Source organism: Sporothrix brasiliensis (assembly GCF_000820605.1).
Source record: "Sporothrix brasiliensis 5110 chromosome Unknown Cont13, whole genome shotgun sequence".
Taxonomy (NCBI): domain Eukaryota; kingdom Fungi; phylum Ascomycota; class Sordariomycetes; order Ophiostomatales; family Ophiostomataceae; genus Sporothrix; species Sporothrix brasiliensis.
This window is the reverse complement of record NW_024467132.1, coordinates 325,126-351,691: the sequence shown is the minus strand read 5'-3', so window position 1 is coordinate 351,691 and position 26,566 is coordinate 325,126. Positions and strand designations below refer to the sequence as shown.

The window sequence follows — 26,566 nt, the reverse complement described above, 5'->3', positions numbered from 1 at the left end:
ACGCAAAAAACGCCGTGACGAGTCACGCCCACACGCAGTACGGGCTCGGGTCAAGTGCCAGCCCAACGAAAAGTGTATACTCGGCATGGCACGGGATGTTGTGCAATGCTCTCGAGGCGACAAAAAAAAGAACTTTGATAGACTGCTTCGAGGCTAGAGCACATGGCTGCCTTTCCTCGTTACTCATATGTTTGAATACAATTTCCCAACGGAGAAAGCAAGAGTGTTTGTTATTGGCTGCCTCATTAGCGTCGGCGTAACCATGATGATACTACGACTTACGATCTCCAAACTTGTGTACGTTGCCAATCTCATCGCTCTTCCGCCGTTTTCAACTGAATCTCATGTTGTTTGGTCTCATTTTGTTCGTCAATGTCCAATGCACACTTTGACACCGAAATCTATGTAGATCCTGTATGCATTGCGGACGGAGAGTGAAATCAAAACATGGGGAAAAGCATTGGTCGGGGTTAGTGCGGTTTGTTTTGTTTTGGCCACCAACCCCTATTTAGGTTCGCCATGTACTTTGTCCCTTGTTTCTGCTTTCTGTCTACCACAACGCAAAGTTCTGACCGGCATGATTCCATTGATAGCCTGGGGCAAACGTCTACATCTACTGCAAAAGCAGCCCTGCGTCATGCATATGGCAGTTGTGTCCGAATTATAGCGTGCGTCCACGTAACCCGACTATCGTGAACCAAACAATGCAGCCCACATCAGTCATACTTTGGGCGACAAAGGGAGAAGCCTTACTGTAGAAAGAGAATCACTCATCCAAGGCCACTTGCAAGTTGCCTACATCTACGATGTCTCTTTGCGGCATGACTGAGCACAGCCTTTGAAGGCCTATATAAATCTCGCTTTTCTGTCCAGTGTTGCTCATTTCCACCCAACCAAAGCTACCGTGTTTTGACCAGCTTCTACTCGCATCCTCGCATCCTCGCATCTTTCCACATTCCCCGTGATCTCAATCCGCATCTGTCTTTGTCAGCCACCCCGGTCAAGTCAGCTCTCCAACAGACTACCGCAGGACACACCGTATCACACCGAAAGTTTCTCTTGGCTCTTTTTTTCTTCTACAAAACTCGCTATAATGGACGACACCAAGTCTATCACAGAGGCAGGCGCCCTTTTTGGCAATCTGGTTGCTAGCCAGAAAGGCGCCTATGCGGTTTCCTCGTCTTCTGAGCACTCTCTGCACTTGGCGACTTCCGACGACTGTGACGCCACCTCCAGCGCCTCCAGCGTTTCAGCACCCTCGACGCTCTGGTCAGACAATTCCAAGGAGTCATTGGAACGTATGGCGGCCGAGGACCCCGACCTGCCGTTCTACTATGGCCACCGCATTGACTCGGATGCGCAGTTTCAGCGCATACTCGAGCACTACCTGACCAGGGAGGCGTTTAAGCAAGAGGTTGAGCGTATCAACCAGATTTTTAACGATTTTGGCGCCGACCTACCTCCGGACCTCACACGCAACGCCCGCAAGGGTCTCACGCGCCGCCGGCACCAAAAGCTACTGGCGTTTGAGCGCCACTGCAGCGCCTACAAGGACAGAGACTGGCAGGTGGCAGCCCGCGAAACACCAGACAACTTGCGAGACGCGCGCCTCGCCGCATACCATAGCAAGGTCCTGCCCAAAAACTGTTGGGACGAGATGGAGACCACGCCCTTCCCACCAGGCACCTGTGACTTGTCCGGCAAGGTTGACCGCCCTTTTCCCAGAAGTCTGACCATGGCGCGGTATCTCGACAGCATGGCGCGCGAAGCCGTCGAGGCCGGTCTCGTCACGGCCTACGAGGTCAAGCTCGACCTCAGCCAGGACAAAGGCCAGGACAAGAACGAAGACGAGGGGGACGAGGAAGACAAACAGGCGGACTCGGGTGTCTCGCACTCTAACGCAGAGGAGTGCCGTTGCCACAGAGAATTGGATGACGCCAAAAATACAGCCAATGCGTCGGAGGCTTTAAAACAGTATCGTGGCGAGGCGGAGGAGGCTGCCCAGTTCCCTTTCTTTGTTCAGAACTGGATTCGCTCGAGACCGAGGGTCTACCCAAGGGTCTACTAAGGCTTAGGATAGGGCAAAGTTTGTGACAATACCACAAAAGGGGGAGGAGTCTATGTTTAGATTTATGATACCCACAGCCAAAGAGCTTGTTTCTGAGGAAATGCCATTTGTTGCATATTCATTTACATCGTAGTTCCTCACGTGATCCTGTACTCTTTCGAGCAAGACGCATGCAATTCGCACTTTCCGTGTTTCAGACGATCGTGATATTTCCTAATGTAGAAAGAAATAATACATCCCCACGCTTTCCGAATATGGCAATTACCAAAACAAACCACAGATTCCCCCCTTTTCCGAATTGTGCTCACATTTCCCCTTTATTTCGCCCCTTGAATTTCTACTTTTGTCACCATCGACTTCTCTCATCCATCGCCAGATCAAAACAAGTTCGATACGCATCGTCAACACCATTTTGAGTCGACTCTCCGATCCAGTACAGCCACGATCCCTTGTCTCCAATGATCTCCGCACAGTACCGCCAGACATGCCCAAAGGCTATATGTCGCCTTTTATTTCAGCCACAATGCGCGTCGATCGAATCACGGCGTATGGAACAGCGGCTGCGTTTTCCTTTTGTTAACGGTGCAGGCTGTCTACTGTCGCACTATGCTGACCACATCCGCCTTATCCGTCGTTTCGTGACCTAATCGATGAACGGAGCTCGGTCCCGACTCTTGAGCCTCACGTGAACGGCACAAAATCGAGAGCGACGAATAAAACAAGACTGTCGACCAGAAAACATTTGCTCAGCGATGGGCGACAATCTGTTCTGCCCCTCCGTCGATCCCCTGTCGTTTCTTGGCCGTGCCGCACTCTATGCATAAATCTACAAATGGGGGGCGTGGTATCCTACCTCCGTGCTTATTTGCCGGAAGATGGACGGCGAAGAACAACAGCGACACATCGATCCCAACTTCCAAAGTGTACACAAAGAATCGTGTAGAGACAGAGGGACACGAAAGCACGTCGATCAGTTGAAAATACCAAAACAAAAGGGAAAAACAACCCGGACGTGGTTACAACAAATGGAAAGCAAACGAAAAGAAGCGCTGATGTGCGGATCTTGTTTATTCGCCAGGCTAATCTGCTCGGTTCTCTAATAGTCTTCCTTGCGGAATATTTCCAGACAGAGTTAATAATACAGATCCCTGCAGACTCCAGTCTCGTCGCTAATCAACGCCATCCGCTGCTTTCCTCTCGCCACTCAGCACGCATCGGGCAATATTTGGTTGACTTTGATTGTTTCCCTCGTTTACGGCCTCTGCCAGATGGAGGCTGGAAGGGGCAGGATGCGGAACCTGATGCACCACAAACACTAAGAAAAGAGATCGAATCTGAGTACGTCCCGCCCCATCTCCCCAACACACCTGAACAAGAAGGGCGGGAACCACGCATCCTCTTCTGTGGTCAGCATTGGAGTGTTATGTTTCCAAGCCATTTGTTTCTCTCCTTGCTTTTTGTTCCCTTCATTTCTTGTTGTCATTTGTTAGCCTCCTGGCCCAATGCCAGGAATACGCACTTGACAGAATCGTCAAGCGGGTCGACACCTAGTATAGACAGTCGCCATTTGATGCACCCCACACAGAACGGTACGAGAAAAGCTTCAAGCAACTTGACTAGTACATCTGTCATCACTGAAGCCTGGCCCTCGTGGCAGGCTCTCTATCCTGTTTCACGATGTCTTCTCTTACGATATCATCAGCGACAGTCATCGTTACTCCGCCAGAAAGAGAATCACCATCGGCACCGACATCCACGTCAACACCGTCAACACCGACAGCTATGCCAATACCAATGATATCTTCACCCGCAGACGCCGTCGTCAGGTCTCCTCAATCACAGCGGCAGCCTCCACAGCCATCATCACGACGGCCACGATGGCCCGGAAGGAGCATCGGTCAAAGTCTTTTACGACCGAAAGTGTGGTCCAAGAGTCTCAAGCGCATGCATGTTCAGCAGTTCTTCCTTTTCGGCGTCGCTCTTCTCGAGCTGCTGTCCGTCATCATCATCGTCGTCCTCAACGCGGCGGGACAGAATTCAGACAATTTCGACGTGTCAGCACCTGACATGTACCTGCTGACTGTGAGTGGATTGCAAGAAAGGCGGCTGCCCGGTTCTCGGAGATCGCATTACCTAACCAACGTAGTGGACAAAAGACGTCTTATACGAAACAGACAACGACAACCAGACAGAGACGTTTTCCGTTTACTGGTATCTCAACCATTTGTGCATACGAAATGGTACCGGCCATCTCCATCCTATTTCCCGTAATTTGGGCACCAACTTCAACTGGCGGCAGATTGACAACCAAATCATCGATTACTTGCACAGCAGAGACCATTCACCAAATTCAAATTCTTGCGGCGCTTTGCCTGCTCATACACCCATAAACTCTACCGTTGGCGGCTTCAACAGCACATCTGGCACAAGCGGCTCTGGCACCTCGGCATCCTCCGGCAACGCCACAACAACTGACTGCAGACTCCCCACGACCGTCAAGGTCACTGATGCACCTCCACAACTCAGCGGCCAGCCAGCCTTTGGCAGTGTTTCGTTCGTCTTTTATATTCTGGACATCGCCGTCACTCTTCTGGCCTGGCCACTGCTTTTGTTCCTGAACGGTACCAAGCTCTGGCAAAAGCGTGGTCGCATAGCCATGGCCTGTACAAAAGCCTTCGCCACGACGACTAATCTGATTGCAGTCGGCCTGCTTATTAGCGGCGTGTCCTGGGTTGTCAAGCACACATCCAAGGATGGAGCCTCTGCCGATTCCTTTCTCCAACCAGACAATTCGTCGACCCTGCCCACGGCATCTGATATGTACCCCTTGGCCAACAACATCTTGATATCTCGCGCCGAGCTGAACGACACGGCGCTCGCCAACTCGACCATGCCGGTGATCAGCCCGGGGCCGGCTGCATCGAGTCTCGTCTGGGTTTCTGTGACAAGCCAAGTGTTTGCTTGTGTCTGTTTTATCACCGCATGCCTGCTTCTGTCTCAGCAACACAGAACTTGTGGTGAACGACTTGGAAGTGGGAGAGGCCGAGGAAGCCGACCCAGCATGCGGCAGCGGCCTGGGTCATTGCCCGTCTACCGCCCACGCGATGGCAATGCACGTCACCGCGGGGAGGACGGGGAAGAATACGAAGACTTGCCGCCGTACCAGAGAGAAGACCCTCTCGGCCGTCCACCAAGTATACCAGGCTATACAATCAGCAACGGATGCACAGTCACATACACAACCGCACCCACTGCAGCCGACGATATCCCTTTGCACCGTGTTGCCAGCAGTGACGCGTCGGGGTCAAGCCAGACCCTCGCACCGGGCCATGCCGATCACTCTGGTCGTCGAAGCCCGAGTCCCGATTACGAGGAGGTAGTCGGCGTCGAGCCAATATCGCTTCTCTCCAGCGATGGTGCAGCCACACAGCAGCACGAGCCTGGTGCCGTGTTGGTTGTAGACACGCGCCAGGGTATAAGCAGCGGCAGCAGTCGCCGAGCCAGTCACGAGAGCGTTGAGCGCCCTGTATCGCCAGACGTTGCATCAGCCAGCATCAATGATCTGTTACTCGATGTGGCACTGTCGTCATCGCCCACGCGGAGCGAAGGTACTGAGCCAACCGCTGGCCCGGTCTTAACAAACAACGCAGCCTCATTGGCTCCGTCAGTCGCTGTAGAGACGGATCGATGAAAGTGGACGGCGAGTAGGGTAACAAATAGGAGTCTTGTGGAAAGCAGACAGCATGTAACGATTACACGACATATTTTTTGATGCTTTGGTATAAAGAATTTTTTTTTTTTTTTTTTTTTTTTTTTTTTTTTTTTTTTTTAGTTAGCTCTTGGTAAACAAACATGCCTGGCGTTGGTGGCCGTCAAGTCAGCAATTATTTAACTGTCAAATTAAACATTTTCACTCCATTGCTTGCTGGTGTCTATAATCTATGAGCAAATAATAAATCAAAACCTAAAGATAAAAATAAGAACCGGAAATTGGAAACCGGAATAGAAATCAAAAGCAGCAAAATGGAAAATATAGTCGTACATTGGGTATCTCCTGTTTTTGGGTCGCTCGCTCGCTGTTGTCGTTATAAGTGTTAGGGAAATGGAAAAAGATCAGAAAATGATAAAACACCTCGCTTGGGCCTGCCCTCCATTAGAAAGAAATAAGGAAACGACATAAGAAAAACAGGTCAATAAGACAGCCTTAGTAGTGGCCTTGCCGTGAAGGACCTCGTGAACCTTGTCGTGACGGTCCCCGTGAACCCGGCTGTGGCGTCGACGCGTCTCCGCGCAACAGTGCTACCCAGTCGTTGTCCGAGTCCATGCGGCTGTGCCGTGACATGTTGCGGCTGTGGCCTCCCAGACTGGCTTCGTTTGACGCGTCGCTCGCCACAATGCCACCAGAGGCGTTGGACGGCTGCCGGCGATGCTGCGGCTGCTGTTGCTGCAACGTGGAAATGTCCTCTTCAACGACTTCGACTTCGACGGTCTTGATGATGCCACGAGGCCAAAAGTTGGCGCCGGTTGGATCTTCACTGAACTCATGTCCCTCTTGTCCTCCACCTCCTACTGCTGCTGCTGCCGCTTCAGCGTCTATGCTGCGCCGATCCCGGCCAGTCCGGTTCATGAGCAAGGCAGAGCGGTTCAAAACAGTGCGTAGAGATGTGTCGCTGTGTTTTGTGCCCTTTGAGTGCTTCATAGACTTCTTAGTGGACTGTGTTCTCCCACCTTGAATCACATCCCGCTCGTCTCGCATGCGGCGCGAGTCATGATAATCGCGTTCGCGGGGGCCTTCGATAATGAGCATGGGGGACTGCTTGACGGAGGAGTGGCTCGATCCCGTCCGCGATAGACCACTCTCACCCAGGTCGCTCTCGGTGTCGTCAAAGTCAAATTCGTCTTGCCGGGGTGTGGCGCTGTGCACAGAGCCGGCGCCCGACTCGAACGGATTTTGCTGACCGGTACGACCCCGTGTGCTTGCTGGTGCTGGGTACCTGTCCGAATTTGCGTTCGCGCGGCCGCCAAGATCCCCCCGTGTGGCCACCTGCTTCTTCCAGACAAGCGAGCCCATGGACAGAATGTTTGCAGCGACGATGCCGACATTCTGTTCGAGAATGGAGAGGACGCTGGCAAAGAAGGTGTCAAAGGTGTAGATGCCGCGCACGGTCTGTGACGTCTCGTACGTGCGCACTGTGGCAAAAATGGCGGCCCTAGGTATGTTAGAGGGTGCTGTGTTCCCGCGACGAAAAGGGGGGACTGGGAACTGTATGACTTACAAAAGACTCAAGCTCGACAAAAAGTAAAAGGGCCACCGCATCTTTTGATGCATCTCGAGATCCCGCACAATCATAACGGGGAAGATGGAGAGAAAGAGCCACCAAAAGACGGAAAAGGCGCCCTGGAAGTAGCCAATGTTCTGCTGGACACTCGGGTTCCAACACACGCCGACGACGGACGGGTCCCACAGCTTGTCGAGTGGGCGGCACTGCAGGTTGGTGGTGAGGGAAAAGGTAAAATTTAGGACAGCCATGAGCAAAATCTGGCTGCTCAGCAGAATGCGCCACTGCTTGGCGGCGCCGACGAGTCGCAAGAAGAAGAGACAAATCGATATTTTGGCGAATGTCGTGCCCATCATGAACCAGGGCTGGCCAAGCCAGTCGAACTGGAGGGCACGGGCAGAGTTGGCCATGGAGCTGCCGTCGATGATGGCGAAGATGGTGCCGACAAAGCTGACGACGGCGGCAACAATGATGGCATAGTCATCGAGGCCCATGTGGTGGCTGACGGAGCGTTTGCGTATTAAAAGGCGGATAAGGCATGTTGTGAGGGCGAAGAGCTCGGTGGTGATGGAAATGGCGAGGAGGACCGGCCCTCTTGTTAAGTCGGGAGTTGCCATGGTCGCGGGCCGTACAATGATGTCGAGGAAGATGAAGAAAAGGAGGGAGGGGAAGTGAAGGGGGTAGATATGTAGGAACTACCATACGTGAAAGAGTACCCAATAGTACGGATGACTACACTAGAAGAAAAAGACCAGAGGGGGTTTGACGCCGAGAGGTTGGACAAGATCGAACGAGGAGGAAAGACGACAAAAATACAAAAGGACCAAAAACATAAAAGTAAAAAATAAAGGAATCAATGATGACAAGACACGGCGTCTGGGAGGACGAAAGGAAATATGAAAGGAGACCTGGGAACGGAAGAGACAAGAGCGAGAAGAAATGAAGGCGGAGGAAGAAGAGAAAAACTATGTCCAAACTCGGTTCACACAGAATCTTCCTATTTCTGGTCCGGGTGGAGGGTGATCAGAGGCAGGAAAAAAGGAAAAATGCAAAACGAAGAGACCCGACGTTTTGGGAGAGGGACATGTATGGTTGGGCGAGGAAAGAAACGAGCGGACTTCCCAGTTCGTCTTGTCTGTTCTTACAGTCCATAATTATTTTTGTGCGCCAACGGTGAGCTGAGACAGAGTGCGTGTTCACGAAAGACCTGCATAAAACGAGAGCATGCATGTGTAAGACGTTTGGACGTCTGCAGTTGACAGGTCAAATATGGACAACGAAGGCGGGCTAGCCTCGTTCATGCCAAACAAATGAAGCGGCACGTTGTCGTTGACCATTAGGGGATGCCAGAAAACAGACTTTGGGAAGACTGGCCACGGCCCTGGGTTGCATGCCAAGGCCGGTTTTAAAAGGGTGAGCGAGTGCATGTCTGCGAATGTCTGCGAATGTCTGTGCGTGTCCTGGTCGTGTCCTCGTCGTGTGACTGCGTGTGTGAATGCGTGTAGTGTCTGTGTTTGTGGTGCGGCCATTGTGCAGGGCCTGTCATTTTTGTTTCTCTGTCTTTGTTCGCGGTTCTGGGGCTGGTACGGAAGAATGGCGATCATGGTAGAATAAGGGGGATGCGCAGTGGAGGCGGTGGGAGAAGAGACAGGCGAGAGAGGGGGACGAGAGACGAAAGACGAGAGACGAGAAACAAGAGACAGGGACGATCATGGGCCAAATGGGAGACAACAGGCAAAACCCAACAGAGTGACAGCTCGATACGTTGTATGATGTGATGTCATGCGCCTGGCCGTGTAAATGCACCCGTCGTGTGTCAATGCGGGCCGCAGTGGGAAGACGGTAGGACGGGGGCCACAATAAAAAAGGCTTGCCTGTCTCTAATGGGGACAGCGGGACCAGCGTGGGCGTTGCGAAATAAAGGACGTAGGTATGTAGAGACTGGCAAGCCATAATGGTCTCCTGCCCTTTGACGACCGCAGACGGCGGTTCAGCATCCGTCTCTGGGACGTCTTCCGTGGGGGTGTGAAACAAGAGGGCAGGGATTCGGGGTGTTGCTGGGCGGAGGACGTCTTGAACTTGGCGGAGGAAAAGGATAAGAGACAAATGTGTGGAGTGGCCGTAGCCAGCGCTGTCAATGAGGCTCGTTGTTCGACGCAATCATCACACGTCCAGCGCGCACTGAGACGCGACGGCGAGGCTGAGTTGTCAGAACCAGTAAAACGACAGTGGCAAGGACGATGCCTAAGAGAGAGAGAACCAACCGCCGTGTTTTGTGTCTGCTTTTGTTGTTTTGCTTCATTCAACTCTTTTTGCAGCGACGTGTCGATTCTGTGCATGAATGAGAGGATTGTGCACAGACGCACGCGTCTGGTGACTGGACGACAAAACGATAGAAATAGAAACGCATCGCGATGGATGCTGGCCATTGATGGATGGCAAGAAAGTAAAAGACTGTCGAGTGGTATGATCGTCGTGCTCTCGAAGCTTCGTGGAACAATCTGCGACGTGTGAGAAATTGGGGGAAAAGGGGTTGGGTGCCAAAAACAACAAGAATGGAAGGAAAGAAGCCCGTGCATTGGGTGGGCGCCCCTTCCCAGTTTGAAACGCACGTCGAATGTACGATTGCACTTTCCTTAAATCAAAGTGGAAGTTGCCTTTGCAATTCGTAGTCACGATCGCACCTGCCTTTACGAAGCATGTCACATGCACACATTATGTCATGCATGGTATTGAACATTGACGATTAGAGCCTATACTGGCTATGATTGTTTTGCTTTTTGTCATTCTGATGCTGATTCAATAGGAGTGCGATGGCTAGCACAACGGAAAAAAAAACACAATTGGTAATATGCATGTCGTACAATGATCGTGCCAAACGACCCCGTTCTGCTCACAAAGCCTCCTCCACCTGCAGGTTTAGAAGCGCGCCTCGACCTTGGCCTCGGTGTCGCCCAGGGCCCAGTCGCTGGCCTTGGACTTGCTGCGCACCGAGCGGGCCTGCTCGGCCGTGAAGCCCTTGGCCTGCGTGGCCGGGTTGTAGCCCAGGCGGTTGAGGCGGCCGACGGTGGCGTCGTCGAGCACGGGGGCCTCCTGGCCGTCGGCGCGCTTGTAGACGGCGACGACGGCAGCGCCGCCGAGGCCCAGGTTGTGCTGCAGGGCGGCACGGGTGTGGGGGACGGCGCGGTTGTTGGCCCAGCCGCGCAGGTGCCAGACGAGCTCGGCGCACTGCGCCAGGCCCGTGGCGCCCAGCGGGTGGCCCTTGCTGATGAGGCCGCCCGAGGGGTTGACGACGTAGCGGCCGCCGTAGGTGATGCCGCCGCGGCGGACGAGGTCGACGGCGCCGCCGCGGGGGGCGCCGACGCGGCCCTCGGGCAGGCCAATGGCGTCGAGGGTGACCATCTCGTTGGTGCTGAAGCAGTCGTGCAGCTCCACGACCTGGACGTCGTGGGGGGTCAGGCCGGCCTCGGTCGTGGCCTCGTGGGCGGCGCGCTGGCTCATGGCGTAGCCCATGAGGTCGACGGCGCTGCGGGAGAAGAGGGACGGGTCGTCGGTGCACAGGGACTGGCCGGCGATGAGGACGGCCTGGTCCTTGAGGTGGGGGCGGGCGTCGAGGAAGGCCTGCGACACGAGAACGACGGCGGCGCCGCCGTCGGACGTGGGGCAGCACTGCAGCTTGGTGAGGGGGTCGTGGATGGTGGGCGAGGCCAGGATCTGGTCGCGGGTGTAGACGTCCTGGAACTGGGAGTAGGGGTTCTTGACGGAGTGGGCGTGGTTGACGCGGGCGATCTCGGCAAAGTCCTCGGCCGTGGCGCCGTGCTTCTCCATGTACTCGCGGCCGGCGTTGCCAAACATCTGCGCGGCGCCGGGGGCGTTGGTTATGCCGCGGGTCGCGCGCATCATCTCGGCCGTGGTGCCGGTGGGGTTGGCGCGGTCGTTGAAGAAGCTCTGCAGCGAGCCAGGCATCATCTTCTCGAAGCCGACGACCATGACGCAGTCGGCGCCGCCGTTGCCGATGAGGGAGCGGCCCATGTAGAGACCGGTCGAGCCGGTCGAGCAGTTGTTGTTGACGTTGTAGATGGGGATCTGGGTCATGCCGAACTGGTAGAACACGCGCTGGCCGCAGGTGGAGTCGCCGTAGCAGTAGCAGGCCACGCCCTGGTCGACGTCGTCGTAGTTGATCTGGGCATCGAGCAGGGCCTTGACACCGGCCTCGAAACCGAGCTCCGTGTAGTCGACCTTGCCGCGGGGCTTGATGAACTTGGTCATGCCCACGCCGAGGACGTAGACGGGTGCCTTTGCCTTGACCATCTTGGCGGTCTTGTGGGTGACGTGGTGCGGAGGTGCGGTGGGTGTGGAAGAGGAACGAGGTTGGAGAAGGAAAAGAAAACGGAGGACGATGGATGCAGGTGAAAGAGGGTTAAATGGTGGGGAATATAAACGGTGCGCGGACGAGAGAGAACGGACAAGAAGGAAATAATAAACAAAAAGATGGACGGATTGAAAGCCAGGAACGTCGTCAAGACGATTTCACCTGCAAACTAAGGCAAAGGCGAGCCAACTGGTTTCCTGCCGAGGATCTAAATGGGCACTAACGTGGAACGGGGGGTGGGTACATGTAGACTGGGGCAAAAATGTACGGGGACGTCAACACCTGGGAGAGTTGCTGGGACAAAAGAGAACGGACGAAGAAGACAGGAAAAGAAACAAAAATAAATAAAAATCGACGAGATGCCGGTGCAAGAATACAATGTATCCGTTTCTGATCGTTCTTGGCCACACGCCGAAACAGTGCGGACGACAAGAGCAAACGCGATGCAGACAGCAGTGACGACCGTCCCGTGTAAGTCCTATTGCTGCAGCCCGCCGTATCGTGTCTTGATCTGAACAGTGGCCCACCCGCACACAGTGGCGTGCGGGGAACGAACCGTTATGAACAAACGAGGTGTGATGGCAGACAGCCGAGGCAAAGCCCGTTTGGGGGCCGCGCCAAAACGCTCAGAGTACTAGTATGTTGCAACCTGCGAGCCAAACGTCAGTTTCTTTCATATGAATACCAGGGGGGTAAGTCAGGCGGCGTTAGCGGCAGACTTATTCGTACACACACACTGACACACTCGACAAGAGTGGAGAGTCGTCAAATCCGGGGACTGGCTGCAGCCGGTGGATCCGTCCGCAACCTTGAATTGCCGGGGCAATAAGTCACGTGGCTTTTACCGACAACCGGCGCCGACGGCAGGCCCACGACTCCGGACCGCACTAAATGTGTTCCTCAATGGCTGTACGAATGTCCTGTCGCTTCCACCTCGGGCGGAAGAGGCAGTGTTCGCCCCGCTGGTTCTGACTTTTGACCCGCAAGCAGCCTTTAAGGCCGCCTCGTGATCGCGCGATGTGAAATCAATTTGGACCATGGCGGTAACGGAGGCGTCGTGTTTTTTTTTGGATATTCTCATCATCTGCCAACACCGCAGGAACCTAGACGTCTAGTGATTGGTTAGTGCCGCCGGGAAAACGCAGCCGCATCACGAGATACGACGAAGTGACCCAAACAGACACAAAATCCAAAAAAAAAAGCAAGAGATGCACAATAATGCATCGGGTTTGAATTGTGTTTTCTCTTGTCCCCAAAGAGCTTGTTGTCTATGTGCTCCATCGAGCGGCCGGAAAAGAAGAGCCAATACAGGAACAAAAGATATGACCAATTCAACCAAATATATGACAAAATTATATGAATCGCGGGAGGTACGTCCCGTTGTATGTCCAAAATGTGTCAAAAGACACATGTCGCACATGTCCCACATGTGTACGACGTACACCCATGTTCTTACGTACTCTTGGGCGTCCAAAGATCCCAAAAGTACGTGTCCCACTGCGCAGATTCGTCCGTCTGGACAGGCTTGCCGTCGGGCAGCAGCTGGCGGCCATCATAGCCCGGCGTATGATGTGCTATCGGCGGCAGGCTCTGCCCCAGAACTGCGCTCCGGATCTGTATACAGGAATTAGTAAGCCACAAGCAAGACGCAAAGGGAGACGCGTCGAAACAGCAACACAAAAATACAAAAACAGGTCAGACGTACCGCGGCAGAGCTGTGGTTGCGCAGAATCTCGACGCAGGTGTCGAGAACGCGCCCCACCTGGGTGCGGATGTGGTCGTGGCGCTGTGCAGGGCTGGTCGCCGGCATCACGGAGCCCAGCACGGTTGCGAGCGCAATCACATCCCGCAGGTCGAAACTGAGGTCGTTGACAAGGCGCGCCAAGTTCTCGACCGTACGCTCGACCGTCCGAATCATGTACGCGGACGACCAGATCAGCGACGTCTTGCGCGGTGCGCCGCTGCTGAGGAACGTTCCGGTGCGCCCGCCAGCCGCAGAAGCAGAAGCAGAAGCAGAAGCAGAAGCAGAACCTTGGCCCAAGGGTGGCGAGCTGCCGTCGACTGGCTTGACCGTGCCCGTAGAGGCACCGCTGCTACTCGGAGCGCCGGCGGGTGCAGGCGACAACTCGGCTTCGACCGCCTGCGCAATGTAGTAGCACACACTAAAGGCGGCCTGCACAATGTCGTTGCGCAGAATCACATAATACATATGGCTGACGTCGCCGAAGCCAGGAATCGCCGGGTCCAGCTCCTCCATGTATGTCAGCATGGCCATGGACGACTTGAGGTAGACATCGGAAATCACCGCCGGCGGCGGGCACTCGGCCGACGCACTGAGTGCAAACGGCCGGTACAATGCCAGCAACGGCCGGCGCACATGCATGTCGAGCATCGCGCGCATCCGCCACTCCTTGTGCTTCTGGTGGCTGTTGAGCGCGGCATTGCGCGGGAACAGGCAGTTGATGTCGTCGAGCACCTTTTCCAGGTCACCACCCACGTCCAGCACGTCCCAGTAGTCGGTCAGCGAGTCGATGTTGCACAGCAGGTCGCTGGCCCGCATGCGCAGCGGCAGTGTGCCGGCCGCAAACAGCTGCATTTGGCCCTCTGTGTACTGGTCCATGGGCTTGCCCCGCGGCAGCGACGGCATGTCGGGGTAGAGGTCGGCGTCGTCGAGGTTGCGCGGCGGGCGGCAGGTGATTTCGCCAGGTCGCAGAGCGCTGGGTAGGCTGGACGCCAGCGAAACGTGCAGGTCCATGTCGAGAATCGTAAACCACAGCTTGCGCCGCAGCTCGGCTTGAAATGGGGTTATTTCGGGGGCAAACTCGGCCGGGTCGCGGTGCAGACCCATGGCCATGGCAAGGCGTGAGATCATGCCCAGCTCGGTCCAGATCCGCTGCGGCCGCGGCGAAATCATGCGGCTCGCATGCAGCAACAGCACTTCCGTCTGCAGCGTCGTCACATCCACGGACGGCTTGCCCCGAAGCCCGTCCAGCCACGAGCGCACCAGGGCGCAGGCGGTCGGGATATGCACGCCATCGGACCGATCGTACGCCAAGCCCTTCGAGTCCGTCTCGAAGCGGCTGCCGATGCACAGAATGCAGAGCAGTCGCGGTAAGAAATCTTCGGCCACGCCCTGACCGTCCCCTGCGCCGCCCGTGACGCCGTGCGCACAGTACGCCTCAAACTCTTGACGGAACGTCGGAACGTGGATGACGCGATAGAGGCCCTCGGACACATTGACATAGGCATTGATCAGGCGATCGCATACGTCGCGGCGCGGCAGTATGTCTGCCATGCGCTTTTGCACTGGCATCATAGAGTCGACGTACACAGTGATCGGCTTCAGCGTCTGCTGGTGGTTCTCCTGTAGTGCGATGTGGATCCGCTCTAGGCGCCAGAACAAGCCCCCAGTCGTGTCTCGCTTGGCTTGGTTCAACATAAAGTCCTTCGCGTCGTCAAACTATAAACCAGCTCCCAAAAGGCGTGTTAGTCCATACTCATGTCAACAAATTCACAATCCCTACATTCGCCGATGGCCACGCCTTTATGTCGGATATGGTATTTTGTGTATAGATCCGCCCGTATTTCTGTTTCTCAAATGCGTTTCATGCACATGTTTCTTCCCGCATCTTCAAACGTTGTCGTCTTCATTCGGGTTTGGGTTGGGTACGCACCAAGTTTAACAGAACACGCGTGCTGTTTTGGCCAAAGTATCTTGTCCGCAGTCCGTTGCGGCCTTTGACACTCAACGAACGCATTGTCGTGCTGGAGGCTTCGATGACGCGCTGTTGCTGGTCGCGCGAAGGCTGTTGGCGCAGGTTCAGCTGGGAGAGGACCGACGACGACGGAAACGTGGGCATATCGGAGAGGGCGGACGGGTCCCTGGCCACGACTAGCTTTTCCAGTCTCTCCATGCGCACCATGCACTGCAGCAGTAGGGACGCGGCCAGCTTGCGGAGGTCGTCTCCTTTGGACGACATGAGCGGTTCCGGACTTTCGAGGGTGCTCGAGATCTGTGCGAGTGACGGAAAGGAGTTTTGCATCGATGCCGCCGCAATCGGTTGTGCGGACGGTTGATAGGAGCCATATGGTGGTTGCTGGGGGTGGTGCTGGAACTGATGGTAGAGCCCATGGCCTGATGGAGAAAGATTTGCGTGATGATGCGTTGGTGATGACGGGTTCAAAAGGAGGTTGAGGGACGAGTTGTTTGGCGCCGGGTGGTTGCTGCTCGTCGCCGCATTGCTTGGCACGGCATGGCCGTGTTGTGGTGTTGACCCGGAGCCTGGCCGGCTGAGGTGACGCTTCGACGGACGCTCGCCTCCGGCGCCGCTCCCCGGCACGGAGTCGTCGTCCTCTTCGGAGCCTTCCGAGCCTTCGGAATCGGCGGTGGGATTGTTCGGATCGGTGCTCTTGCTGCTGGAGCCCGCACTGCCGTTGCCGCCACTGCCATACTTACAGACTCGGTAGGAGCGCTGGCACTGCGAACAGGGACAGCGCCGGTCGCAGCGCAATTTCCGCCGGCGGCATTCGGTGCATGATTTCACGGGTCGTGGGCGTTTCACGGGTTTGGGGTGCCAGTTTGCCACATCAAACACCATATGCTTGCTGCCCAAAGGCGGAGTAGGCGACTGTTTTTGAGGAACTGGCGTCTGAGCGTCTGTTCGTTCTCTTCGGTCTGTTCGGTCTGTTCGGTCTGTTCGGTCTGTTCGGTCTGTCCGTTCTCCCTGATCTGTCCGGGAAGGGGCCTGGGAGCGGAAATGGGAATTGTTGTCCATGGCGTGCAGTCCGTTCGAAAAAGGGGATTGGACACAACCGAGTATTTAGGGAGTTGGTGAGGCAATAAAAGACACCAACAACAGGGCCGCGACAAAAATCAGACCACTTCTGGCTCCGGCCTATATATCCTTATAGATTCGTTCGATGTTCCCCGGATTCTCCACTTTTCGATTTCTGTTCAGTCCACGGTCCGGTTTTGGTTGTCGTCGTTGGAGAACCGGCGAATTCTCGTTAAAAGACGGCCAAATTTAGTTCCCGCCGTACAAAAGGGGCGGTGAAAGACACTCTGACGCGGGCAATAAATAACAGCAGAAGAGGTCGCTGTGAGATGGCCCTTGCTTTGGCAAAAGCAAAGATCGGCGCGTCAGCACGAAGCGGGTGCGGTGCAGCCCACGTCCGATGAGCGTCGTGAGCTTTGCGGGCGTTGTCACTGTGGTCGATCCGCTGCATCAGTCGAGTGACGAGTGCGTGTCTACCTGAGCTCAGCGGTGCATTTGGTCTGGCCAATGATGCAGCAGTAAATCGATAGCTGTGCGCTTCGCGTGCTGTGTTGGAACGGGGACACAATGGAGCAACCGTGGTAATCGTCGAATGTGCCAACACAGGTAGGAAACAACGGCAAGAGCGGCGAGGTCGAGACGAGAGAGAGAGAGAGAGAGAGCGAGAGAGAGAAAGATTGAAACCGTAACGACTGTGAATGCCACAAAGGCTGAGACTGAAAGTTGTCTGTCTGGCTGGCTGTGCTGCGTCTCGTATTGCTGGTGGTGAGCCTGTGCTACGTTTCCGTTGCCGTGTCCGGTGCTGCTGGAAGCTGTCAAGAAAAGAATGCGGAAAATAGAGTGTGTGGCTGTGGGCGTTCGACAATGAGGGACGCAGAGTGGTTTTTGCGTCTTCGCTCGGACAACACACCTATGGACGAACAAGGCACCACAGAAATGAATCAAGACAGAAAACAAGGGACACCTGCTCTTCAACTCGTATCGGCACAGCTCAAGTGCATTCGTGCACCCATCCACAGAGGCGATCGATCTCCCGTCGTGAGAAGCTGAGCTGGTGCTAACGATAAACGATACAAGCCGCAAAGGTACGGGGAGGGGTGATGGGCAGCCGGTGTCGTTTTGAGGCTGCGATAGAGTTGTGGTCCAGCAAGTCACGAAGCAAATCGTAACAAATAAAAATAAAAATAAAAGGCTATGCAACAGAAATTCAAGGCCTGCTGGAGACAAAAAAAGATGAAATGATATCGGGTTTCGTTTGACGCCCCGGCATTATGCGTTGTTTGTCGTCTTACAGCTGCTTTTCGTCTTTTGATTTTGCTTGCAATGTCCACTGGATCCCAAAGCCAAAATGTCGATGCCCGGATCCGTGGCCAGCAAGTCGAGACACACAAAAGACACAAATAAGGTCCGTCGAGTCGTTTGCCGGTGCCGTGTGTTCGGTCTCAGTCTGAAAACACACTTTTCAATATAAAGCCACAGTCAAAAACACCTTTTGGCCAGCGGAACGTGTCCAGTTCCCGGGTCCGAGTGCGACTTGCGGAACCTGACAGGTATAAATCAAAATATGACAAGCCCGCGCTTCTTTTGTCATCCGAGTGGCTTTAATTTGGTGAGACGCGACAAAAGGGGCGGAGTCCTTTGTGTGAACAGCAGGGGGGGGTGAGGACAAGGTTTGCCGTGTCTCGCAACCGATCCGTGATGAGATGTGGTGCTTCGCTCGAGTGCGAAATACCTGTTTTGCTGCGGAGACGAGACGCCAGAGTGCCAAGGAGGAAACACAGTAAAAAGAAACAAAAAAACAAAGAAACAAAGAAATAAAAAAGGGGAGAGGAAAAGAAGGAAGAGGAAAAAGCGAAGGTATGGCCGAAAGTAGCAATACGGAAGAGGAAGGAAAGAGCGTGGCGGCTGTCTGGGTCAGGTCGGAGCTCGATGCGGGAAGGCACCTGTCGAGGGCTGAAGAGGCACAACGCAGCTTCCTGGGGCGTGGCCTGTGGATCCTGATTGGCTTCAGAGACGGGCAGGGGTGACGAGGCGGGCTTTTCGTACGAGTCGCTGCTTCCGCTCTGGGACGTGAAAGCTGGGACGTGAAAGAGAAGGGACGAAACCAAGAAAGTGATTCGCGTGTTTGCAGAAGGTACAGTGAGATTCCTCTCACAGAGACGACCCCGCCGGCAGGCGCGATGGGGAACCAGAAAATAGTACGGCTCCAAAAGACGAAAAGACCTTTGCAGCCAAAAGCAGAAAGAGCAACTTGAAGGGTGTGGATGATCAGGGAAAGAAGGACCCAGGCAACGGGGGGATGTTTGGGTTGGTGGCTGTTTCCTTCCCAAACGGTCGTTCTTTCCCCAATACAGAGGCCACTGGAGGCTACAAAGATACGGACATATGCCTCGAAAGGAAGAATGGGATCGGTGTCTCGGAGGACGGAGGAGAGCGCAAGCCTAAAACGAAGGAATTAAAAATAAATAGGAATCGACGGACGAGGGAGATCGGAAACCGAGCCTGCCATTTGCCATTTGCCACGAGACGTCTGTGTCTCCGTATCCTTTGCTCTAGTACGAAATACAAAATAAAATACAAAATAAAATACAAAATAAAATACAAAATAAAATACAAAATACACGGAGATGTTTTGGCGCTTGCTGCCTTGCCGCGGGGGAAGGTGCAAGTGATGTGCGGGAGGGCAGGTGCGATGGGCAGGGAAGCGCAGGCGGAGGACGAGCTGGTTACTCTGTCGAGTTACTGCGAGTTTTGGTCGCGGGACCTTGCGCCGGCCGCTTCTTTTTTAGCTAAATTTGGCCCTTCTTTTATTCTTCTATTTGTCTTCTTTACTCAGAGCAAAATACATGGTCGCTGACAGGACCCCTGTTCGGACTTGCACGAACGACCAGGCTCCAGGCTAGACCCCTCGCCCCTTCCGTAAAACCAGAACCAGCGGGGACCCAGCAGACAGAGACCCTCACGGCCGCCCAGCCAATTCTGGCCATCACATCGTCTATGATCGTCGAGCTTCCAGCGTCGCTCTTTCCTCTTTTGCCCTTCTTTCCCAGAAAGCTTGTTCCCTTTTCTCATGTTTTGGGAAAGTGTATCGTGCAAGCTCTACACCGTCAACATGTATCTATGCAAGGAAGGCGCGAGGGAGGACATCCCTAGTTGAGCGCAAAGGTCCAGACCGCCACTCTTGCAAGATGTCCACGCAATCATGCGAAGCATTTTATCTTTCTGCTGAACGCCGCTTGTGTGTTTGTGTATTCCGCGTCTCTTCTTGTCCCAGAGCTCGGATGAGTCTCTGCCCACCGTCGGGAGTCGCGAGACAGCATCTTGGCCAGGCCCACAACGGAGGAAGGCGCCTTGGCTTCTCTGGTTTCTGGGATTTGCCGCCCGATTAGGGGGGGAAGGAGCAGGTGGGACACTCCGCAGCTTTTCCGGCAGGCACTTTCGGGCAGATTCCAGCGGAGGGAAGGACCGCCTGTTGGCAGTGGCAGAGGGTAAGGTACAATGTGCTCAAACGCGAAGATCGCGAGATTCAACGACGTAGAATTCAAATTGTTCAACGCAAGGGGCAGAAAAAGGAACAAGAAAAAAGAAAGAAAAAAGTAAGACAACGTCAGCAGGCGGCATTGCAATGAGATACACTGCAGGCCCCAGCAATGAACGAATTGGAAATATTTGGATTGTCTCTCCATACTGAGCGTGCAAACATGGAATTATGTTATCGGACCGGGCCTGCCAAAATACCAAAAGACGAAAGTTCACGCAAGCCAGCTCGCTAAAAAAGCGAACTGCGGTCTCGGTCCCGCTGTGCGCGGTCGGCGGCTGTTGGCGTGTTATTTTTATCGTTCCTGAGGATTCTTGTTAGTTTTTGGCCCCCAAATCGATCTTGGCCCCAACTTTGCCGAGACACAACGGACGACAGGCGATAGGCGACACGCGGAGCGGGGGCTATCAGGGGGGGGGGGGTGCTAAAGAAACTTGGAGACTGGAAAAACGGTGAGACAAGGTAGGCAAGGTGGTCAAAGCTACAACCAACAAAAACTAGAAAGCCGGCCAACACGAACAATGGAACTACTCAGTAAAAGTGAAGGTAGGGAATCAAATAGGAATGGCACAAAAGACCAACCAAAAAAGACGGGAAAAAAGAGAAGAAAAAAAAAAAGAGTAAAAAGAGCAAAAGCTACAAAATATGTTGAAACATATTTGTACCCCATCGTCGAGAGTAGTAACACTCGCCAGCCTCAGGCCAACTGTCGGGGCCAGGAGAAGGAGGACTTGACGAGCGACACGGAGATTGGCCTGCTTACGCCCTGACTTTGACGGCCGACGTCGTAACATTGCACAGCATTTTGGAGGCCAAATGAGCCCCGTTGTTTTCTCCGCATTTGCGCATGTATTGTTCCGTGTGATACATTTACTGTGTACAAGAAGGACATTGTCAAGCCGGCGATTCGAGCAAAAAAGGCCAGGACAGGCGTCTATGCATTACGGGGTGAGTCCGTCGTATGCACCAGTGAGGGAAAAGCTGACCAGACTCGCCAGAGCAACCAGAGCGTGGGTCCCTTGACGTAGGAAGGCAGCCTGGCCAGGGTCTGCGTGACCGCGACAATGTGTTGCAGCAGGAAGGCAGTAGCCGCAGTCTGCCGTGTGCTGCAGTGAGATACACCCACCTTGAACGGCACCTGCGGATATTCCTTCGATCCAAGCGCGACGAAATTTACTCCATAAGTGTCGTCTTGCCTGCCGCATGTTCCCGCATCGCAGAGGCTGTCGCCAGGAACGTGCAAGGAGAAACGTGTTCAGATGTTGGCATTTGCTGATGCCATGGCATCTGCCTTTGTTTTGGAAAGAGAAAACAAGGTACCTGGAGACAGCATCTCCGCCAGTCGGCCTGAAGCACAGAAGCACATATGTCGTACAGAGTACTACACTATAACTCGTGGCATGGTTTGGCTCCCTGTGTTAGGAGCCAGGTCTCGTTGTTTGGAGAGGCGGGTAATGGTTTTCCGCCGTTTTGCAGCATTCCCGCTCCAACAAAAGTATTCCGTACAGGAAATGAGCTCGACAGCACGAGGGCGACGGGAAAAGGTCACTGAGGCGACCCGGTAGCTTGGGGCGGCCAGTTGTCGGGAGAGTGCGATAAGCAAGGTGTCAGACACAAGCGCATTGCCCTCTCCATCGCCGGTACCCCATGTAGAGGCTCCATAACGACACGGCATCTGAGTTTTGTGCCATGTGCCACGGCTCGCACGGGTCTCCGTAAAATTGGCCTGGACGGCACCAAGGGTGCGAGGTGGGCGAAAGAAAGGGGACCCTGGCTCGCCTGGCTTCGAAATGGCGTCCAAAATGGGGTCCTGAATGGATCCCACGGGGCGAATGGCCAGTAGCTGATGGAGCTATTGAAGATGCTATTGAACGGAGGAGAGAAAAGAAGAAAAATGCAATGGAACGGCCGGGCGGGGAGGGCATGGCACAGCACAGCATGGCGAAAAGGGGAGAGCCGTGGACGAGGCGTGGATGGAACGAAACGAGATAAGTTGAAGAACAATATTGTCAGGATCTGATCCTCGGTTCTCTGCTGGTTGGCGACAAATCATTGGCAAGAGGCACCGGCCAGCACGGAAGATAAGCCGTTCCTGCCTCTGTGTATTCCGTCATTTGTCGTCTGTGGTCGAGACTGGCAAAGAATGGCCGATGGCGCTTGCCTGGCCGGGCTGACAGCTCGGCAAGCAAAGTGGCAAAAGCTCAAGGGGACAGCAGATCCCGGCGGAAGGAGCAAACCAGCAAACCTGCAGCCACGACGACGCCTTTGGCTAAGCGGCACTGGGCGGCAAGACGGGGCACGGTGACGTTTGTCGAAGAGCGTCGTGTGAGCTCCGACATGCAGACGACTCGTCCAATAATGCTAGGATGGTGGAATTGTTATTCGCGGCACCCTTGTCCGATCTCCGACGGCCGAGCTGTTCGTGTATCGTGTCCCAACTGGACTTTGAGAGAAAGCAGAGCAGCCTAGGTCGCATTGTGGACTACGAAACGACAACGTGCGAATGCATCGGGTCGAAGTTACGAGGAATAACGGCATATTGCGAATGTTGGGTATTGGGTCTCTCGGCCCCTTTGGGGGGCTCCTTCCTCCGCTTGGCTTAGCTCTTGTGTGACATGCGAACGGTGGCAAAGAGAGAAAGGGGCAAGAGACAAAACAAGGGTCGGGAAGGAAGAGAGGCCCGAACAGGGTCGTTCCCGCTTGCGTTCATCGCGGCTTCTCGATTCGTCTGTTCTGCTCTGGCGCAATGAATCGGGCCCAGTTTTCGTGGCGTCTGAGCGATTGGGGAAGGCACGAGTCCTATACGTCTAACTGGTGCAGATGTATTTCGTAGCGAGGAAAGACAAAGGTCGTGTTCGTTGAGAAGAGGCTGTGGTAATCATCTACTTGCTCGTTTTGTTGGCTGAAAACGAGAGCCGTGTGCTTGGCTTCGCTCTTTGAGAGTCGTGGCCGTGGCCAGGGGCTGCACCAAGCGATCCGACAAGCCCATCCGTGCAACAGAATCCCATAATGCTACGTGGTCCGTGTTGGATAAGTGATGGAAAGCAGCGGTGTACGTCGGGCGAAGGAGAGAACATCGCAAAGAAGGAAGACTCGAGCGAGACAGCCGAGAGACACGGACAGAGACACGGACGAACGATAAAACGAGGCGAAAAACAAGATAAACGAGACAAAGGACCAGCAAGACGTGCTGGCGACGCCTTCGGAATCCGACCACTGGACTGTCTGGGATTCCGTCGTGCGGTTCCGAGCGTTTAGGGGCGCCACGCGTCTTGGAGCTTTGGAGGACGGAGAACGGATACATTGGGCATAGACCATGGGTCATTGGCGTCTCCGTCCAGGGGTGCACGTGGCTATCGACTACGTGCCAGAGCGGACGTTTGCAGCAACGTCTTGACTTGCTTCGTAGTTTCGTCGCTGGCAGGAGATGGCCCGAAAACACATTCGGCCCCATGCGAGCCCCAGAGATGGTCTGCTCGTTTATCGAGACGTTGTGAGGTAGTGTACGACAGTATGGACTATGTCAGATGGGGTTACGTCGTACTCTGGCCAGTCGTATCTGCACGAGTTAAACAAAAGATGTCAAGGACAAGAGATGACAGGCTCGAAAATGGAAAGGCGCCTGCCAAATTACGTATGTTCTCCGTAACCTTGCACGGATTTTGTTGCCATGTGGACGGCTAGTAGAATAAACCCTCCGAAAAGACGCAAGCGCTCACCGGCCGAAACGGGCCAATAGAGACCCGCCCCCTGTGCGGACGAAAAAGGACATGGACGAGGGGGTGATGGAATGCCCAAGCACGGTTTTGGGGCGTATTTGAAATCAAAAGCAAGCACAGACAGACAGCGCTGGCCAAACTATTGGAAAGGCAAAACAATAGAACGAAAAGGCCATTGCGGGCGGAACCCAGGGCCGGCGGTCGTCCATACGCGGGATGGGCTATCGAAGTTGTATAGAATGGATCTCAGATGATGCAAAAAGTTGGATGGCAGGCTATGAACGGCGCGAGAGTTGGGACAACACAGAGCGTCGAAAACACAAGAAAAAAAAAAAAGAAAAAAAAAGGAAAAGAAAATCTAGGGCATCCTACTCCTTCCCCCTCACGTTGAGGACGGCAGTCAGCAGAGTCGTCGGCACCGGTTCGGCCGGCTGGTCGGCGGCGGCGACAGGCGCAGCGGTCGCTGCTGCGCCTGTGGCGGCCGGAGCGGCGGACGGTGCCGTCGCGGCCACGGCGCGTGCGTCCTGGCGCCGTGCAGGCGGGCCGGCCGGTGTCGGAACCGCACGCGCTGCGGCACCCGCGGCGGGCGGCTCGTAGCTGGAGACGCCGGACGCCGTGGCCTTGACGGCGCCCAGTTTCGTCTGCTCGGCCGTCAGGGCGGACGAGTAGAGCGGCGGGCCCGGGATGACGTAGTCGGTGGACCCGTTGTAGAGGTTAAACATGATGCCCGGGCCGTTTGGCGTGTACAGGGAGGTGGCGGGGATGCCGGCGGGCGTGGCGGTGCCGCTGCCGTGGACGACCAGGTTGAAGCAGAAGGGGTAGTTTTGCGCGCCGTTGGGGACGCCGGCGGAGTGCAGCGCAATGATCTCGTGGCGCAGCACGTAGTTGCCCGGCGCAATGTCGGCGGGCAGGCGGACGGACCAGGTCAGGTTGTTGGCGCGCAGGACGTCGTCGGCCCAGTAGTTTCTGGCGGGATCGAGCAGGCCGGCCTCGCCAATCTTGAAGAACTGGAGCTTGGTCTTGTCGGTGGTCTCGCAGGGCCCGTTGCAGCTGGCCAGGTAGTCGAGGACGGGGCCGTGGTGGGACTCGGGCCACTGGTTCCACACAATCTCCAGCACGTCGCCGGCGTTGACGGGCGCGGCGAGGCCGGCGGGCGTGGCCCCCAGGTGGCAGACAATGTCGGGCGTGTCGTAGGCGCTGGGCGAGATATACGAGTTGTTGAGGTCGTCGGGGATGCTCCAGCCGATGACCACGGGCGGCGGGTGCACGAACTGGTAGCCGGGGTCGTATCCAGGGTAGCTGGCAAGGTATGTTAACAAGGTGTTTTGGGGGCACTTGGAGAGCAGGAGAGCAGGAGAGCAGGAGAGCAGGCACGCACAAGGTGCCATCTGGCCAGTGAATCAAGGCGGTGGCGACGCCATGCGCATTGGCGCCGGCTGCAAGCAGCGCGGCGGTGGCAGCCGCAAGTCCGGAGATGGAGAACATGGCGATGTTGGCCAGTCAAACGACGATTGACGAATACGGATACGGATTGACTGCCCGTGCATGTGGTCTTCAAAACGTGGGACCGTGTCTTCAGGTATTTATTGTTTTGGCTGCTGGTCTCGTCTACGTATGGAGACAGAAGACATGGGTGAGCCGACATAAATATAAACACACACGGCCACGGAAGCCAGCTCTTCATTTGTAGACCCTCCTTTCTCGACCCTCGTTTCTAGACCCGGCCTCGAAAGAAGAGGACCTGTCCCGGTCATGAGACTCTATACACACTGCGACACGATGACGATGACGCAGGAAGACCAGCGTGGCCGCGCACAGTGAGTGAAAGGAGATTAAACAGAGCACACGGTGCCCATAGCCGACGACGGCGGCATGCGTGGCACAGTTTGGCCGGTCATGATGGGATCAACGTCGACGAGTGCCGCTTACACTTGCCGTCTTTTCTAGCTCGGATGTCGAGATGGGGGACAAATTATGAAAATGTGCTCAAACGGAGAAGCGTATAAGGTTGACCACAGGGTTGGGGATCATAGATGCAGACATTGCAGCACATCCGGGTCGCGTCACGCTGGCACCAAGGATCGTAAGGATACAGCATATATATCTGCCGTGTTGTGGGGAGTGGGGAGTGGGGAAGGACATCGTGTTCATCTCTTCATATATTGTGTACTGACGGCTGCAAACATGGACACGGGATATTGAATTCCACCATACAAAGTGACAGAATAGTGAGTTGCAGCGTTTCTTTCTTTTCTTTCTTTGTCTTTTCGATTCTATTCGCTCGTACTGTTAGTTTCTCCTCCCGTCGTTTAGAGTGACTACCAAAGGAGACACAGGTAAGGCTTCACGTCCCCTGTTCGCACAAAGCACTCTGCATCGATTTGCCTCCGCACCACAGAAGCAAGCCACCATCCCGGCGTGGGACGAGCGATGCCAATATAAAGCAAATAGAGTGGCTGTCCGGGGGCACAAAAATAGTGGGAGACCCTTTCCATCCTGTGGACGTGCCGTCCAGCCGCCGGTAAATAGCAGCCCTCTTGCTCGTTGTGTCCTCCCCCACATCTCGTGCTTCTGATTCTCTCTGCACCTGGTTGTCGTCCTACAATGGGTGAAGAGAATCCCGGCTCGCGAGGGAAGCCAGGCCGTGGACAAGACTGCTACAGTATGGCACCCATGCCGAGTCTACGTCCGTTCGCTTCCAGCCATCCCAGCAACCCACAGATACTGGCCTTACCCAGCCCCTACTGGAGGAGAGGCGATCCAGCGTCGGAAATGGACAGTGTATGAATGAGAGCCGTCAAAGGCCCGGATCCGC

The 26,566-nt window shown here is 55.0% G+C and overlaps 5 protein-coding genes across 5 annotated transcripts; 2 read left to right on the top strand and 3 right to left on the bottom strand.

Moving 5' to 3' along the window:
* Positions 1 to 1,093: 1,093 nt before the first annotated feature.
* SPBR_03520 (uncharacterized protein) lies at positions 1,094 to 2,068 on the top strand (the record flags this gene model as incomplete). Its single annotated transcript, XM_040761811.1, has 1 exon — positions 1,094 to 2,068. The coding sequence occupies one exon, from the start codon at positions 1,094 to 1,096 to the stop codon at positions 2,066 to 2,068; it is 975 nt and encodes a 324-aa protein (XP_040623121.1).
* A 1,944-nt stretch (positions 2,069 to 4,012) lies between these two features.
* On the top strand, positions 4,013 to 5,759 carry SPBR_03461 (uncharacterized protein; the record flags this gene model as incomplete). The annotated part of the gene is made up of 3 exons (XM_040761752.1): positions 4,013 to 4,150; positions 4,215 to 5,021; positions 5,139 to 5,759. The coding sequence occupies 3 exons, from the start codon at positions 4,013 to 4,015 to the stop codon at positions 5,757 to 5,759; spliced, it is 1,566 nt and encodes a 521-aa protein (XP_040623120.1).
* Positions 5,760 to 6,272: 513 nt separating this feature from the next.
* On the bottom strand, positions 6,273 to 7,964 carry SPBR_03464 (uncharacterized protein; the record flags this gene model as incomplete). Its single annotated transcript, XM_040761755.1, has 2 exons — positions 6,273 to 7,278; positions 7,345 to 7,964. 2 exons carry the CDS (start codon positions 7,962 to 7,964, stop codon positions 6,273 to 6,275), a joined length of 1,626 nt encoding a protein of 541 aa, XP_040623119.1.
* Positions 7,965 to 10,266: 2,302 nt separating this feature from the next.
* SPBR_03491 (sterol carrier protein 2) lies at positions 10,267 to 11,658 on the bottom strand (the record flags this gene model as incomplete). Its single annotated transcript, XM_040761782.1, has 1 exon — positions 10,267 to 11,658. The coding sequence occupies one exon, from the start codon at positions 11,656 to 11,658 to the stop codon at positions 10,267 to 10,269; it is 1,392 nt and encodes a 463-aa protein (XP_040623118.1).
* A 1,513-nt stretch (positions 11,659 to 13,171) lies between these two features.
* On the bottom strand, positions 13,172 to 25,236 carry SPBR_03397 (c6 zinc finger domain containing protein; the record flags this gene model as incomplete). The annotated part of the gene is made up of 5 exons (XM_040761688.1): positions 13,172 to 13,333; positions 13,425 to 15,179; positions 15,394 to 16,197; positions 24,138 to 25,050; positions 25,130 to 25,236. 5 exons carry the CDS (start codon positions 25,234 to 25,236, stop codon positions 13,172 to 13,174), a joined length of 3,741 nt encoding a protein of 1,246 aa, XP_040623117.1.
* Positions 25,237 to 26,566: the final 1,330 nt, after the last annotated feature.